The following is an 18,897-nucleotide window of genomic DNA, read 5'->3' as shown; positions in this document are numbered from 1 at the left end:
GGATACAGAATCCGTGGATATGGAGGGCTGACAGTACATATAAAGAAATATGGTGCTCCCTTTCTGTCCCAGCCTATTCAGTCTTCCTTCCCCAAATTTCCTATTAAAAATTGGAGGGTCTGAGACCAATGGACCACCACCATATGTAGGGACATTGAAGATGAGAGAAGCATGCATGGCCCATTGTCCTTATACATGCTCTACTCTTTTAAAGCATAACACTTGATGGAAGGATAAAGATACTATAGAAGTTCTGGGGTGAATTTGCTGCAGATATCCTCATTCATAACATAATGTACCTATAAACAGAGTCAGCTGGTGGCTCTGAGGTCAACATGGACTGCAGCTGCACTGTAGAAATAATCCACTTTGATACCACTTTAATTGCCATAACTCAGTCCTATGGAATTCTGGGATTTGTAGTTTGGCGTGGCACTAGAGCTCTCTGATGGAAAAGGCTAAATGTCTTATGAAACTACAGTTTGCAGAATTCCATAGCACTGAGCTGTGGCAATTAAAATGGAGTCAAACTGGATTATTTCTGCAGTGCGGGTGCAGCCATGGTGGTGAATCACCTCCAGGTTTTAGTCCAAAAGGGAGCTATCCAATCTGCTGAACCCTAGCTCCAAAATAACTTTGGCACCATGGATAGCTCATTTAAATTTCAAGCCAACACCCAGAGCAGAGTCACCATTCCGCTGATGTGGAAACCACCAGCCACCGCTGATGCTAAAACTCTCTGGGGGAAATTGATCCAATCACTATCTTTCAGTCTAACCTAAGGATAAAATGGAATCATCCCATGCAGTTTGTCCCAATTTGGAGGATGGATGAATTAGAAAGAACATAAAGAAATGTCTCCGTTTGATTAATTGACATGGCTCAAAATAAATGCACAATATATATATGTATAACCCCTGATTCCCTCCTTAAAGTTGAGAAATACAGTATTAGACACTTCAGAAATTATATGGAAGTAGCCACCAGTGAGTAATGTATTTCAGGACAGGATGGCATATTTGTGACTAAACTGGACTGTTATGTTTCACATATGGAACTTTGTTAAAACAGGCTTGGCAGGTATTATACCAAAAATGCTAGTGCATCCTTCAGTATTATGTTGTGCTGCTTTATTGAGATTTTAGTAATGTGCACATCTTTTGAATTTAATTGCATAATCAGTTGGGTGAAAGGCAAATAATTAATCAACAAAAAAGTTCCTTAGTGGACTGACAACCCTGATCTAGACATGTTATAAGAGCACTCTGGAAGAGAGTTGTAAAGATTAGAATACTAGAGCGGGATGACTATTAGGAAATTGAATTGTTATCACCTATTGAATGTTTGTATTGATCAAGAAATATTTGTATGTATTAATTCCTTGGGTCTTTATATTTTGTTTCTTCAGATCCCAGGGTCAGAGGATGGCTTATGCTGGATTCCTGCTTACCAACCCTTTCCCTCACTGTTTTATATCTGCTCTTCATATGGCTGGGCACCACATTCATGAAGAACAGGCCAGCTTTGTCACTCAGGGGTCTTCTTATTGTATATAACCTCGGAGTCACAATTCTTTCCTTTTACATGCTCATAGAGGTGAGCCTTCTTAACTGCAATACAATTTTGTTGTTGGGCTTTGGGTTCAGCTGAATGGTATCAGAATTGGGTGGGTTTTTTTTGTATTAGAGAGTGCTGTTCTTTCCTTTCTATAGTTTAAGCAACTAAGGTTGTTGAAACAATTCATTGCTATCTGTCTACATTCAGTGTGTAACTATTCCTTCTCTTTCTAATGTTTTGGGCCAGGAATTGGGAATTTCTAGATATTTTGTTCTACAACTCTCACAATCCCTTACATTGGCCATGCTGTCTGGGGCTTCTGGGAGTTGAAGTACAAAACACCTGGAGGATCAAAAGCTCCCCACCATTACTCTGTGATCTCCTTGACCAGATATGTAGGCTCTGTGGGAGCTGACAATCTGCACCAGAAACCTCATGCCTGCAAGCAGGTCTTCATCAATTTCCAGAAGGAAGTGCTTCTGGGGTTTTGCAGAGCTTGGCAGTTTTTTGTTTTGTTCTGTTGTTGTTGTTGTTGTTTGCATCACAACTTCCAGAATCTCCCAAAAGTTACTGTACTAAAATGATTTTTTTTCCAGGGTCTGCCTCTGGTAATCTTACTACTGAGCGTTTCATTGTTAAACATTCTCCAGGCAGTTTGAAAATAGACAAACCAATAATGTGGACAATTGCCTAAGGAGCTTATTTAAAATGACCAAGAATCTTTTAACACCTTAAAGGCTGTTGTTACTTTGGACATTTCTCACATCTCTACAAAGTGGTTGGTTCCCCAAGATAGTAATCACATTTTGGATATTCAGTAAAAGTTATGTCTTCTGCTACCTTTAAATAACTGAGATCTCTGGCTCCGTAAAGCCCAGCAAGCTGCTGTCTTTAAGTACTGACTGCATTATATCTGCAACCCATCTAAAACCATGGATTAAACAGTAGCTCTTTGAAGATCATCTAAAAATAGGCAACCTACATAGAAAGCAGGGCTTCAGTAAAGCAGGAACTCTGGAGTGCTGAGTTCTCTTCCTTCCTGAACAAAGCAGAAATGCAATGTCTCTCCTTCTCTACCAGTTTGTCTTGCTAGATTCTGAACTAGTTCTCTCCACAGTTCCTTCCTAACCCAGTTCAAAAGGAACAGAGTCCTCTCTTCATCGCAAGCATGGGTTGGGCTTAAAGAGTCTCTTTGCTTATCCTAAATGTTTTCCTAAACAGAGAAGTCTCATCAAAGACCCAGATCCCAAGGCACAGAGGAGCAATAGGTCTGAGGAAGACTTGAAATGACTCCCTGTTTCTTTCCCCTGAGCCAGCTCCAGTTGCACCTGTTATACTATCAGCCCATGATACTGCAACCTCCTCTGCCCTTTCTTTTGGTGGTCTCTCCTTCACGCACACAAGCCGTCCTGAGGGTCGAGGAGGAGGGGTTGGTATCTTGCTATCTAACTCCTGCCAGTTTCAAGTTCTATCTTTCCCCCCAGCTATCATTTCTCTTCCTTTGAGTTTCATCCTATTAGACTCTTTTCTCCTCTACAGCTCCGGGTTGCAGTCATCTATCGCCCTCCTGGTTCTGTCACCCAGTTCCTATCTGACTTTGAATCATGGCTGACATTCTTCCTTTCAGATTCAGTCCCCACTTTGATCCTAGGTGACTTTAATATCCACGTTGACGATTCCAATAACCCTACAACATCTCGCTTTAACTCTCTGCTAGCTTCTTTTGGCCTCCAACCACACTCCAACTCTTCAACTCATTCTCTTGGTCACTGTCTTGACCTAGTTCTTGCTGCAAACTGCGCCATTTCTGACTACCTGGCACTTGACTTTCCACTATCTGACCATCATTTAATCTCCTTTGCTCTCACTTATACTCCTCCTCCTCGCCATACTATTCAACGTCTTTTTCGTGATCTTCAATCTGTCGACTCTAACCATCTTGGTCTGACCCTGGATTCATCTCTCTCTTCCCTAAATCTCGGGGATTCTGCTGATTCAGCTATGTCTTTATTTAACTCCACTCTTTCCTCAACTCTTGACCATTTTGCCCCTGTCTCTGTACGCACTTCTTCCTCCAAGACTAGACCTCAGCCCTGGCTTACCCCCAACATTAAGTTTCTCCGGTCCTGCTCTAGAGCGGCCGAACGTCTTTGGAGAAAGTCCAAAGAGTGGGCTGATTTTATCCATTTCAAATTTGTTTTTTCTTCCTTCTCACGCGCCCTCTCTATGGCTAAACAGAATTATTACAAATCATTGATCTCTGCCAATGAGAGGTGCCCGCAGGGTTTGTTCTCCACCTTCAACACTTTGCTTAAACCTCCCTCTCCTCCTGTCTCTTCATCTTTCTCTCCTAATGACTTTGCTAACTATTTCATCTCTAAGATTACCACTATTCGCTCTGAGATAGTCCCTCCTGATTCTTCTTCTGCTCTTAATCTTCTATCGTCTTCGCCTAACAAATTTTCTGTCTTTCCTCCTGCCTCTTTGGATGAACTCTCTACACTTCTGAACTCTTCCAAACCTGCTACCTGTCCTCTTGAGCCTATTCCTACTCATCTTCTAATCTCTATAGCTCCCTCCTTTCTGCCCTCGCTTCTCCATATCTTCAATCTCTCTCTCTCTCTACAGGCTCCTTCCCGTCGGACTTCAAACATGCTCTCAGTTCCCCAATTCTGAAAAAACCTTCTCTTGACCCCTCCTCTTTGTCTAGCTATCGTCCGATTTCTCTTCTCCCCTTTCTTTCTAAGGTTTTGGAACGGGTTGTCTATTCGCGCTGTCTTGAGTTTCTTGAAGCCAACTCCATTCTCGATCCCTTTCAGTCTGGTTTCCGCCCAAGGCATTCTACAGAGACAGCTCTCACTAAGATCTCGAATGACCTTTTACAGGCCAAGGCTAATGGCCTTTACTCTGTTCTCATTCTTCTCGATTTGTCTGCAGCCTTTGACACTGTTGATCACTGTCTCCTAATTGACATACTCTCTGACCTTGGGTTCTCAGACTCTGTTCTCGACTGGTTTAGATCTTACTTGTCTGGCAGATCTTTTGCAGTAGTTGCAGGGGGTCTGACTTCTTCTCCTGTTCCCTTATCTGTTGGAGTTCCCCAGGGCTCTGTTCTGGGTCCCCTTCTGTTTTCTCTCTACACATTGTCCTTAGGAAAACTCATCAGCTCTTTTGGTTTTTCCTACCATCTGTATGCCGATGACACCCAGCTGTATCTTTCTGCCCCTGACCTTTCTCCAAGGCTTGAACAGCAAGTCTCGTCTTGCCTTACAGCTGTCTCGCAGTGGATGCGCCATCGGCGTTTGAAGCTCAACATGTCCAAGACGGAGCTTCTTGTCTTTCCTCCTAAGCCCAACCTTCAACACTCCTTTTCTGTCTCTGTGGACAACATTTCCATTCAACCAGTCCAGCAAGCCCGCAGTCTTGGCTTTATCTTTGACTCTTCTCTGTCGTGTATCCCTCAGATCCAGACCACAGCCAAGGCTTGTAGATTCTTTTTGTACAATATTGCCAAAATCCGACCATATCTCTCCGCCTCTACTGCCAAGATCCTGGTCCATGCCCTAGTGATCTCACGACTTGATTACTGTAATGTCCTCCTGGCTGGGCTTCCTTTTTCTCACCTCCGTCCTTTAATCTCTGTCCAGCATTCAGCTGCACGCATTATCACTTCCACCCACCGCTCTGACCACATCTCTCCTGTGTTGGCATCCCTTCACTGGCTCCCTCTCCCTTTCCGCATTCAGTATAAGCTCCTGCTGTCGACATTCAAAGCCCTCCATGGACTGGCCCCTCCTTACTTATCAGACCTTCTTTCTCCTCACCTTCCCACCAGGGCCCTCCGTTCTGGTAGTCAAGGGTTCCTGTCTCAGCCCAGGATTTCCTCTGCCCCATCCCGGATTCGCCCCTTTTCACTTGCTGCCCCTCACTCCTGGAACCTTCTTCCTCCACAAGCAAGAGCCATCACTTCTTTAACCAGCTTCAAAACGGAGTTGAAAACCATCCTATTCAGAGAAGCCTTCCCAGGCATCGCATAATTGTCGCTTACTATCTGATGTTCTGTTGTTGGCTGTTTATCGATCCATTTCCTGTATTGCTATGTACTGTATATGTATTATCCTACTTGTGAGTATGTATTTTCCCTGGATAATGATTAACCTTCCATTTTGAAGCCAAGCCCTCCCTTCAGTCCATCTGCCTTGGTCCAGGCCTCGGAGGTTGAGAGGAACTGCTGGACCTCTTACCCTTTCCCGTCACCACTCCCTTCTCCTTCTGTGTCATGTCTTTTTAGCTTGTAAGCCTGAGGGCAGGGAACCGTCTAACTAAAAAGATTGCATGTACAGCGCTGTGTAAATTTACAGCGCTTCATAAATAAAGGTTAATAATAATAATAATAATAATAATAATAATAATAATAATAATAATAATAATAGTGACCCTCAAGGGGGGAAACAACATCGATAAACACATCTGCTCAGCCTCTGACTAGTTATAGATGAAAATTAAGAAGCATGTGGCAATGCAACATTGGAGCGTGATCAAGATACTAAAAGCTATGAATGAGGGGAAACACACAAGCTAGAAGAGGCTGTGGTGCTTTGCTTGTGCCTGAGCTGACTGGCAAGGGCAAGATTCTGCCCTCTCCCTCCTCTTGAGTTAGCTAAGCAAAATCCTTTTGCACGTTGAACTCAGTTTGCAGCAACTGAAGTAAGCTGTGGACAAGGGGTCAAAGTGGAAGAGAAACTGACACATTTTAGGAGCTGGAAAAAGGGAGATGAGAGACTGTCTCTGCCAAATTGGGACAGTTGGAGTGTAAGCATTTGTCAGACTCCATGAGATGAGATGTATTGTACATGTACACATCAGTATCTGCTTTGTACATCAATCTACAGTGTACATCTGCCTGTGCTGCATGTGCAGACCTTTCTTGTTGATCAGTTAGTTTCTGCTCAGATGTGGTACACAGTTTGCAACTTACATACTTAGCATACAATGTTTGCTGTGTTGCAGTGTTTACTCTTGGCTTGTTAATCTTGCTTTGTCAAATGGTTTCAACAGGCTGTCTTTTAAATGTAAGTAAATGTATTAGAAGTCCTTTTGCAGATTGACATGGTTTGCATTGACCAAGTGATTTTTCAGAAACGACTGTGAATGTTAAGCATTCTCTTTCTCATATTCTTATACACATGTTCACATAGCCAAGAGACAGATGCTTGTAACAAAGCTGTCATTATGAGCTGAATCTGTTTATACTTGAATTGCAAAATAGAGGCCATTGACGACTCATATTACAATGAACACTTGTTAATCAGGTCATCTGAGGGAATGTATTTCCCCCTAAGACTAAAGAACAGGATGTTTTGCTGTTGGGTGGAATTCTGTAGTATTTGCTGTCTAGGACCTAATAATATATCACAGGTCCCAGGATGAGTTGCATTACTACAAATATGCTACGCATAGTGTATTAACATCTATAATAGAAAATCATTGTAGAATAAAACATTTTCCTCATTTCTTCCAGTGATAATGTCAATGATATTACTGCAGACATAACAACATACAGTGTCTATGCCTAAATCTAGAATAAACTCCTTGAACCAGTGACATTTACAGAAATATCAACTTACCAAGTTATTTTTTATTAAGTGGGTTTACTTTAGTTGGCACTAACAACTGCATGTGGACCTTAGGTTGCAGCACTGCATGCTCTTTGCTGATGTTTTTTTAAAAAAATACCTAATGGATCTTCTACTGGGGATGCAGCAAACCCACTCTTGATTTTTATCATTGCTTCTTCCAAAGTTGCTCCCAGTTGAACAGGAGTTCTCTTGGTGCCGAACCTCAGAAGGGATCAGGTCCAGCACCAGTCCTGTTAGACTCTGAGCAACTAGGAGAGGAGGAGTGAGAAAATTAAGAATGGATTTATTTTCCACATTCTGATGAAGCCACAGGCCGCCTCATTGTACAAGTTGATCCAATCTGCACCATGCCATAGGGACTACAGGCATCTGACAGAATCAGACACAACAGTGAGGGTCTATTTGATTTGTTCTTAGATTTCAGTCTCCAGGTGCTGGCCTACAGCTACCAAAACTGGGACCAAAGATTGGGAATCATTCACCTTGGTGGAAATGTGAAAGTAAATCCACACCATGTACAAGCAGGGCTAACTGGGTAATTTTCCTGCTTGAATCAGAATAGCAAATGAGGCATCCCATTCACCTAAGTAAAAGTACATAGTGTCCAAAGCCAGTGAACTTTCATTGACATCTAGGCAGAAGACCTCAAGCATGCTTCTCCCTAGCCATGTCAATATAAATACAGTAAGGTCAGATTTAATAACAGTTCGTAGCACTTGGATGACTCCCATGCTCTGCTACATTGAAAAGCAGCCTCTCCTTGCCTAATGGAAGGGTCAGACCTAGAGACAAGATAAATCACTGAGTTAGATCAGCTGCCCTTTGAGGATTAAATAAAGATACAGTGCAGCTCTGGGAAGATGAGTGTAAAATGAAACAAGAGAGGCACATAGGCAGACCGGAAGCCTTCTGTTGCCCAAGGGGCAATCTCAGACCTGAAACTAGTTAGAGTGTTGGTTCTCAACCTTTGGTGCTCCAGATATTTTGAACTCCAGGAACCCAAGCCAACCTAGCTAAAGATTCTGGGAGACCAAGTTAAAAACCAAAGGTTGATAACCACTGAGTCAGAGCCTGGTCAGTTAGAGAGGCACAGGAGGCTGGTTGCATCCTATAGATATAGTACTGGGGGGAAGGGGAGGTTCCTTTCACTTTGCAACCTGAAATGGCTATTTATGTAGTACTATCTAGGCCAGGTTACTGCATATAGTCGAGCTCCAAATAGGATCAGCTTGCTGCCATCCACACTGCATCATCCAGCAGGTTGGGTGTTTGATCGGGAATGGGGAACAGAGACGTTTGTTGGTCCACAGCTCCCATCATCCGTCACCATTGATTTTGCTGATTAGGGCTGATGTGAGGAACAGTTGTACAACATCTGGAGTACCACGTATTTCCCCATTGCTGCAATGGATGGTGAGAAAATTTTCATGATCCATTGATACATACTTTCTACAAGGCTTTGCAAAAGACAAGACTTTGTCCACTTTTCTGAGTGGTGTTTGTTTAAAACATTTCCTATTAAGATTTGCATTTGGTCTGCCTGACTTCAGGGTGTTCAGGGAATACCAGCTTACATCTTCTGAATAGATCTCTTTAGAATTCTGTGGTATGGAAATAATTTATTCCATTTTTTTTAAAAAAGGATACATATAGATAATTTAGAAGTACCGCTTTTCTATTTCACTCTCCTAGGAAAGATACTGGTGCAAGAAATTTTGTACAATCACAGAAAGCTTATTTTAGCACTGTACTAAAAGGGGAAATATACAAAGGGATGGTGGGATAAGCTTTTTGGTCATAGGATTTCAGACCCTTTAATGAAGCACCCAGCTTATTTTCTAGTCAGACTTCCCCCTCCAGCTTCCTTGCTTTCCTTCATGACCTCATGCCACCCTCTAAGCATGTGAAATGATATGCACCCTGATTTAATGACTAAGAAATCTATGCTCCTTAAGTTTCCTGAAAATGTATGTGTTGGTATGCAACCGTCACATTGCTGTTCCCATCTGCTTCTCACACATTCGTCTGGGTACAAATAGATATGCTCTGAATTATTTTAACTTCAGGCACTTGACATTTCCAAATTAAAGGGACAATGTCTCATGATAATGACCATTTCATTAATCTCCAGAATTTAGTAGAGTAGCATTATAATTCCTGAAAACTTCCACAGCCATGTCCACCATCACCCTGACTTTGCCCTCCCTTGGAACAGATTCTGCTTCTATAGTGGTGCTTAGAAGTTTGCCTTGCCTTGTCATAAATCATTTATTTCTTAAGCTGCAACATCAGCAGATAAAGCCCAATTCCCTTTTAACACCTGGAATGGATGTTGTAGAGTTTTTCCAGACAATTTTTCTTTAAAAACAAAACAAAACCTCAATTCTATACTTTGTTCTCTAGGCATACAGCCTGGAAGAATGAGGGCTGACAATCATAGAGTTAGAAGAGACCACAAGGGCCATCCATTCCACCCCCTGAAATACAGGAAGACACAGTCAAAGCATTCCTGACAGATGGCCAACTAACCCCTGTTTAAAAACCTCCAAAAAAGGAAGACTCCACCACACTTTGAGGCAGTGTGTTTCACTTTCAAACAACTCTTACCATCAGAAAGTTCTTCCTAATGTTGAGGTGGAATCTCTTTTCCTGTACAGTAGTTTGCATGCCTCACTCTATTCCCTAGTCTCTGGAGCAGCAGAAAATAAGCTTGCTCCATCCTCAGTATGGCATTGCTTCAAATATTTAAACATGGCTATCATGTCACCTCTTACCTTCTCTTTTCCAGGCTAAACAAACCCAGCTCCCTAAGCTGCTCCTCATAGGGCATAGTGTCCAGACTACTCACCCTTTTGGTCACCCTCCTCTGGATTTACATTATTGTAAATTGACTTACAATCATGTCATGGTGAATTGTGATGTTGCAACACTTATCTTCTCAGGATGGATGTAGCTATGTCTCCTGGACCATTGAACAAATGAAGCCAGCAGCATGGCCATTGTGCAACAGTCTAGATGCACATCAAGTCCCAGTCCACAACAGAACATGTTCCACATCTGTACATGTGCTTCAGAGTGCATTGTGCATTGTGTTGTTCACTAGCATTATCAGGTGAGGGATGTAGCTCCATCCTCATAAAGTTACAGGATTGTTGTTGTTGTTGTTAAACTCCTTTAGTTTTGCAGGATGTTGATGAAGGGAAAGTGAAGTAGCATTGTGACATGCACTGTGAGCAGTACTTTATAGTACTACAAGAAAAGATTCTGAAATATTTTAGAAATCATTTCTTCCTTTCCACCTCTGAATAAGGACGTTTGTCCTGGGATTTCAAGAAGAGGACAACTGAAAAGCTGCTCAGGCAAAAAGCCAGCATAAAGAATGACTAATGGGCAGTATCAGTTACAGGCAGCACTGCCAGCAGCAGAGTGAAGTGTTGTGCTTAGTTAGGTTTGCCATGCCCATTGCCCTCCAGAATTCATCAATTGCACTTTTGGAATAGTAACTAAAAAGCTGACAAGGAAGTGATCATCAGCAGTTGCTCATGAGCCTAAAGAACCTGGCTATACTTCCAGATTCCTATCTGCATGTCCTATTTGTTAAGGCCTAGGGCAGCCTATGTGTCATGTGCCAACAAAATGGAAGGCTGGCCGTATTGAATTAAATGGGACTCACTTCTGAGTAGGGAGCCAGTGTGGTGTAGTGGTTTGAGCATTAGACCACAACTCTGGTGGCTAGGGTTTGAATCCATGCTTGGTTATGGAAACCTTGGGCAAGTCACATACTCTCAGCCTTTGAAAATTCTATGATATGTTTATCTTAGGGTCACCATAGGTTGGAAACAACTTGAAGGCACACAACACTTCTGTGTAGATACACATGATTATGCTGTTAGAGGACTGCCCATCTTTTCTTGTGGTAAACTGAATTTATAAAGGAATTCTTTTGCATCAGTACATAGAATCTGAACATAGAAGAGACTTCCATTCCTGTCCTAAGTAATTCTTCAGGACAAAGTTCACCCATGCAAAAACCACATGTAAGATTATTAGATTATTGTCAGCATCATCATTATTATTTTATTCATTTGTATTCCCCCTTTTTCCTGATAATGAGATTCAAAGTAACTAATATATAACATATAATATATTAAAGACAATATAAAAGTATTAAAAGTAGAAATACATGTTTTAAAAAGCAATTAAACAATTCATGGAGTTAAAACTTTAAACATTACAAATATTAAAATATGTTAAAAGATTGTATAAAGGTAAAAGTAAAGGTAAAGGTTTTCCCTTGACAAGATTGTCTAGTCATGTCTGACTGTAAGGAGCGGTGCTCATCCCTGTTACTAAGGTGAAGAGCCGACATTTTCAAAGACAACTCTGTGAACATGTGGCCAGCATGACTGCACAGAATGCTGTTACCTTCCCATCAAAATGGTAGCTATTTATCTACTTGCACTTTTACATTATTTCAAACTGCTATGTTCGCAGAAGCTAGGACTAGTGATCACTCCGTCACATGGTGCTTGGGGTTTGACCTGCTGATCTGCTGACCTTGCAGTCATCACAATTCACATCTTAAATGCTAAGCCCACCACATCCCTCTAAAACAGTGGTTCCCAACCTTTCTAATGCCTCGACCCTTTAATACAGTTCCTCATGTTGTGGTGACCCAAACCCATGAAATTATTTTTGTTGCTACTTCATAACTGTAATTAAGTAGGTGTTTTCCAATGGTCTTAGGCGACCCCCATAAAAGGGTCATTCGACCCCCAAAGGGGTCCCGACCCACAGGTTGGGAACCACTGCTCTAAAAAGATTGTATTCCGACCTTAAAAAACAGATCCATACAACATTAAAAGCCAAACCCTGGTTATCTGGGGAAAATGTGATGGCACAGAAATGTCTTGACCAGAAGGAAAGCAAAGATGGGGCCATCCTGACCTTGCTAGAAAGGGCATCCAAATTCTGAGAGCAGCCACCAAGAAGGACCTATCCCTTGTTCCCACTAAAAAAGCCTGCAAAGGTGGTGGGACAGAGAGAAGGACCTCTCCATAGGATGTTTAAACTCTAATGGGCTAATAACCATTACCATTAGTTCCACTGATTGGTAGATACCCACCAGGAATGGCTTCACATATGTCTAATTAGTGTGAACGACATCAGCACTGAGCTGAATAAATGGTAGAAGTTTCAAACACATTAATTTAGGCCATGCAAAATGTTTTTGTTTTGTTTTGTTTTTCATGACATTGGAGGTTTTGCATTTGAAGATTTTTGTAGATGCTTGCCATTTTGTTACTGCTGTGGTTTCATGTTTCTTGTGTTCTTTTACTAATTACATGTAATTTTAGGCATCTTGGGTTGATTGGATGAATTACACACCCTGCAAATGGAAAAACAACTTCAAGCTAGCCACCTATTATGAGAACCAAAACATTTTAAGTGTCACAGTATTGGAGTGAAATTTAAATTAGTTTAACTGTGCACTGAGTTGCACTTCTTTGCTTTAGTTCTACGCAAGGGACTCTGCGATTGTAACATTTTTCCTATTCTGACTCTTATACTTGGAATATGTTGTAATATTGACTTGTAATGTGCCTAATCTTTGGGATAATTTTTTTCAAAAAATAATAGGAGACCAGAAGCAGTAGGAGGAGGAGGGGGAGGAGGAGGAGGATCTTGTGAAATCAGTAAAGTTGGAGGGAAATGTGCATTTTTATTCATGGAAATACTAATCTAATTTTATTGCTATATGAATTGTTGAACATCATCCAGTCCTAATTCCAAAAAGTAACAGAATATGTTTTTCTTTCAGCTAATTCTTGCCACTTGGGAAGGAGGCTATAATTTACAGTGTCAGAACCTGAACAGTGCAGGAGATGCCGACATTCGGGTAAGATGCAAAGGAGCAACTCAAGAACAAAAAGATGATGTGATCTTTCCACAGTCCTTCACAATTCTTTTATAGGCTGCATCCTAAACAAGTCAGCAAGAGTTTTCTAAGTTCTGTCTTGACTGAGGCAAATCCTTTCCTTCAACAGTTCTGACTTGGAGGAATTGGTTGGGCTTCTGTTTCTTTATTGATCCTGTCCTCACTGCATGTGTCTGGTAGTAAAAGCTGAAATCAGGGAGTAGCCATGATGAAGAAACTAGCGAGTATGTGGAGGGTGGTGGGTTCCTGTGGATAGAGTCTGTCTTAATAGTAACCTTTTAACATTCAGGCAAACAAAGACAATGATATGAAACCTGTCCTTTTAAATGCACTATTTGATTTCATTTTTATTCTTGACATTCCCCTGATGCTGCCCAAGGCTACATGTACATAAAAAGCTCCCCACAGCAATGCACATGCACACAGAGGAGAATCACACAGTTGACCACAACAGAGGCATGATGTCCTTGCTGCATGTGCGCAATGAGACTCGCTTTTGGTGAGGCACTGGCTGTGGGTTCAGACTGGTGGTGCTGAGGGTTAGTGAAATGCAACAAACCGGGCCCTGTGTGTCTCACTGTTACTTCATGTCCTTCATACTTGTGCATGGTGTTCTTTCAAGATAATAAATGTGAAACCAGTTCAGTTGAAATTCACAACAGTAGCAAGATGCTCCAGTCCAGGCAGGTCAAGGGCAACTTTTTGCATAATAAAGGCCATACTGTTTATAGGTTTTTGTGGGTTTTTCGGGCTATGTAGCCATGTTCTAAAAGAGTTTATTCTTGACATTTCGCCAGCATTTGTGGCTGGCATTTTCAGAGAAGATGCCAGCCACAGATGCTGACAAAACATCAGGAATAAACTCATCTAGAACATAGCCACAAAGCCCGAAAACCCCACAAAAACCTAGGGATGCTGGCCTTCAACTTCATGCTCCACTGTTTGTTTGTTTTTAACAAAACAAAAACACACACCTTTCAAACAGATTAGTATTGTACAGTTTGTTTGTTTGTTCACAATTTGCTAGTTTAATTTCCATTGCTGAACTCAGGCATATGGGATTCTTGGCTCTTCCAGTGTTTTGCAGTTCATTTCCTAGAAGCCCCAGCCAGCAAAGCTAATGGCAAGAGACCAAAAGAGTTCTAGTCCAAACATCTGGAAGACTGTATGCACATTCCGACTTAACTGAAAAATTATACACTTTCCAGTACTTTCTACTTGTGCTTTTTTGTACTGGTACTTTTTTCCTTTCCACACTTTATGTTTTTGACATCATGACATTATGGGTTTCTCTGTTCTACAATTAACTTTAAAACATGTTGTTCCAAAATCATGTGGTTCATCACGTGTCTTAATGAGAAGCATTTGGTTCCTTCCTACAGCCTCTGAAATTGGTGTTCACAGCAGAACTTGGAATTATTATTGAGTGCAATGTATTTACTCCTGACATCTACCATCCTGCTAGTGACTGACATGCAGTGGAACTTACACACACAGGAATCAATTTTTGGAAGAGAGGCAGAAGGTTATTCTCATGCTCTTGCACTCCATTGTCTGGCAGCTATCAAGCCCAGGAAGGACCCCTACGTACTGGTGGGGAGGGGAGGGATGAGGAAGGCAATTCAGGCCATGAAGATCTGGCTGCTTTGGGCCCCTAGGGGAAGGAAAAGGCAGGTGCACTCTGTTGGGGAGCATACCCTCATTTCTCTCCTGTGACCAAGCTGAGACCAGCTGCCTCTCTGTGGTTTGAATTGCCTCCGTCGTCCTCCTCCTGGGCTGGGAAGATGCAGAACTGTGCATGCAGAGCTACTCACAAATGTAGCATTTTGGCCATCATACATAATAATTGTCTGTAAGACAACAAATAGTGTGCAGAGCCATATGTAATTGTATAATATCTTTGTTCTGCTCAGTCTATTGAGACTTTTTTGCTCAGTGTGATCTGTGTCATTTTGCTAAATCATGACTGCTGAAGAGCAACTTAAAAGTAATGCTGGAGAAATGTAGAGGAGACACCACTTGTAAACAGCAGCTGCTTGGAAACTGCATTATGTACTAAGGCTCATTTTGTTGTTGATGTTGTGTGCCTTCAGATTGTTTCTGACTTATGGTGGCCCTAAGGCAAACCTATCATGGCGTTTTCTTGGCATAGTGGTTTGAGTGTTGGACTACGACTCTTCAGACCAGGGTTCGATTTCCAGCCCAGCCATGAAACCCACTGGGTGACCTTGGGCAAGTAACATTTTCTCAGGTTCAGGGGAAGGCAACAACAAACTTTTGAAGAAACCTGCCAAGAAAACGTCATGATAGAGTCATCTCATGATCACCATAAGTTGGGTATAACTAAAAGGCACACAGCAGCAGCAGCAGCAGCAGCAGCAACAACAACTAATTTTGCAAGACAAGAACTACATTCAGAATCAAATCCCACTGAAATCATTAGGGTTTCCTTCCAGGGACATATGTTTAACATCAGGATGCAAGAGCACTTCTTGGAACTTAGACTGAAGGTCATTGTCTACCTCCATGGAAATCAATCCTATGGGACACAAGAGAATTTAGGCACTGTACAGACGGGTCCTACGGGGCGCCGTCGTTACGTGCGAGAGGCGGCACTTCCAGACGCAACTCACCCCTCGCACGTGATGAGGGCGTCAAAATGGTGGCACCCTGTACATACAGGCGCCGCCATTTTGACGTGACAGACGCCTAGCGTCTACACGTCCCAGTGTCATTGTGATACCGCTAGTGCGCCATTGGCGCACTGTGGCATCACAACCGCGCCATAGAAAGAACCCCCTTTTTGCGGGTTCTTTTTGCTGTGCGAGGGAGCCGCATGGTTTGTCCACTGCGGCTCCCTCGCGCAGCAAACCAGGGCAGCGGGAGACCACCCTTTTTGGGCGGTCTGTATCCCACCATAATTTCTGAGTAAGCATAATGCTAACCAGCTATGGTTTGCTTATGGCAAAATATCAGTTCCATTGAGGTAAATGGGATTATTCCCAGATAAGTATATATGTTCAGTATCCCTTATCCAAAAATCTGAAATCTAAAATGCTCCAGAATCCAAACGTTTTTTAATGGGTGGCTGTGATAATGACACCGGTACTTTCTGACCATTTAGTGTATACAAACTTTGTTTCATGCACAAAATTATTTAAAATATTATGCATAAAATTACCTTCAGGCTGTGTGTATAAGATGTCTGTGAAATATAAATTAATTTCATGTTTAGACTTGCATCTCATCTCCAAGGTATCTCATTATATATATGCAAATATTCCAAAATTCAGGAAAAATCCAAAATCTGAAACATTTCTGGTCATAAACATTTCAGATTAGGAATATTCAGCCTGTATACCATATACCATGTAGAACTGCAACCTAGGAGAATCTTGTTTATTTTAATCAATAATAAAATATCTTAAATGTGAGGGTTTTGCTGACTAACAATTTTTTTAAAAGGGTAGCACAACAAGAAGCATTAATTTGACTGTCTTGTTCTTGCAGGTGGCCAAGGTGTTGTGGTGGTATTACTTTTCCAAAGTCATCGAATTTGCGGACACCATTTTCTTTGTGTTGCGGAAGAAAAACAGTCAAATTACTTTCCTTCATGTTTATCATCATGCCACTATGTTCAACATCTGGTGGTGTGTTATGAACTGGATACCTTGTGGACAAAGTGAGTATTTGCAGGTGTGAAATTAATAAGTTGTAACAAAACAACATAGCTAGAGTACTTTCATACATGATAGATCTGGCTGCAGATTACACCACTTTGAGATAAAGTTCAGAAGGGTTTTGTAAATGCTGCTTACTTGCTGTTTTGTTCTGAGTCAACACATGTCTTAGGTTACATAATTAAACTTCAGTACTATTCTAACAGAAAAAACTTGAGAGGGATAAAAGTGTATGGTGCAGCTTGAACACTCCAGTGCAATTCTGGAGCTAGCTGGTTGAAATTTTACCGTTTTTGGTTAGCATTCCATAGTGGACATTGACTAGTGTATTTTCAGGGTTGTGATAGGAATGAGGCAGAATTGGTTACAAAGAAAAAAGGTACTTTGAAACAAAGTGGTCATTTTGCAATCATCCTCTCATTCAGTTATGCATTCAGACACTGTTCTCCTCCACTTGGATGTAACTCACTACTGTTTCTGTGATGATTCCCACCGACAAAGGATGGTGGTGGGGAACATATGTTACACAAAAGCTGGAATAACTACATAGGGTCTTTCGACTGACAGCACTAAAAGTCATCCATCTGGAAGAGTCAGGAAGTTACTGCCATACGTGGACTTGAGGTCACACAGACAGTGAGCCCTAATATGGTGAATGTGATGCATGCCGTGCTGTGCTGCCCACCATGGGAGCACACCCCATTCAAATGAATGGGGCTTGAACATAAATAGAATTTTCCTTATGCAGGGGGTCTGGAATAGACCCCGTGCGTAAGGCGAGGGTGCACTGTATAGTCCATTACTGTACTAAATGTTGGAAGTGATTGATGTGAGCTGGGATGATACTGGTGGTAGTCTTCTAGCACATCTGGAGGGTACCAGGTTGGGAAACGCTGGTGTTGGAAGAAGGAAATCTTGATAGGCTCCAGAATGGGAAATGAAATAAACCCACAGACCAATTTTAAATAGTTTGTGTCACGGTATTAAAGCTGGGGTGCTGAAAACACAACTTTCAGATACTGTTGATTGCCGTTCCAGTAAGCCTTAGCCAGCATGTAGAGTGGTGAAGAATGCTTGGAATTATAGCTGAACAAAATCTTGTGAGCCATTCTTTGTGCACTCCCTTAACAAAGTGTCATGCTTTTGACTCTTTAAGAGAAATGCCACCAAATGCTAGATCCTCTAAATACCAGAGAGCTTTAAGATAATAGCCATGAAATTGCTCATAATATGCATGTGATACCTTGTTTAATTCAATCTTTGCAGGTTTCTTCGGACCTACCTTGAATAGTTTTATCCACGTCCTCATGTATTCCTACTATGGACTATCCGTCATTCCATCCATGAGGAAGTACCTTTGGTGGAAGAAGTATCTCACTCAGGCACAACTGGTACACTTACACTCTTGTTCATTCTTACTAACTACAGTTTAAAGCAGTGGTTCCCAAACTTTGGTCCTCCAGATGGTCCTCCACTTCAGCTCTCAGAATTCCCGACTTTTGGCTAAGCTGTCTGAGGCATCGGGAAGTTGAAGTCCACAATACCTGGAGGACCAAAATTTGGTAATCACATATTTGAAAGATGAATATCCTAAGTAAAAGACACACACAGGGCGACTCTACACTGCACATTTATAGCACTTTGAAACCACATTAACTGCCACAACTCCATCCTATAGGGCTTGTGATATTCAGTGAGGCATTCTTCTGAACTAGAGTGTTAAAGCTGTCTGGTGGAGAATTCTAAATACATCATCAAACTATAATTCCAGGATTCTATAGGATGGAGCCAAGGCAATTAAACTGATATCAGTCTGCTCAAATTGTGGAATGTGAATATGTTCTAAAAGTCTTTAAAGGCGAACAAGTAAAGACTAACACATTTCATTTGGCAAGTTGTTCATGCACTCCTTCTCACTACCTCAGTTACATAATGGAAGCAAGTGGGCCAGAGTACTGACAGCTTAGGCCACCAAGACTCTTTACTGTTTTGGTTCAAGAGACTAACAAAATTGGCCCCTTGTGCCCTTCACGCCCTAAGCAATGAACCAAGCTTGAGTTTGAATAGAAAATACTTTGAAATA

General features: G+C 41.7%; 1 protein-coding gene across 1 annotated transcript in view; it reads left to right on the top strand.

The window, feature by feature from the left end:
* Nucleotides 1–18,897, top strand: part of ELOVL2 (ELOVL fatty acid elongase 2) — a 71,333-nt gene that overhangs the window by 44,044 nt on the left and 8,392 nt on the right. The window contains exons 3-6 of the mRNA XM_042463382.1: nt 1,409–1,596; nt 13,018–13,095; nt 16,645–16,816; nt 18,081–18,205. Coding sequence (XP_042319316.1) covers nt 1,409–1,596; nt 13,018–13,095; nt 16,645–16,816; nt 18,081–18,205 — 563 coding nt within the window. The remainder of the gene's footprint in view (nt 1–1,408; nt 1,597–13,017; nt 13,096–16,644; nt 16,817–18,080; nt 18,206–18,897) is intronic.

This window comes from Sceloporus undulatus, chromosome 4 (assembly GCF_019175285.1).
Source record: "Sceloporus undulatus isolate JIND9_A2432 ecotype Alabama chromosome 4, SceUnd_v1.1, whole genome shotgun sequence".
Classification (NCBI taxonomy): Eukaryota; Metazoa; Chordata; class Lepidosauria; order Squamata; family Phrynosomatidae; genus Sceloporus; species Sceloporus undulatus.
The sequence above is the reverse complement of the archived record's forward strand: the minus strand, read 5'-3'. Positions and strand labels throughout refer to the sequence as shown.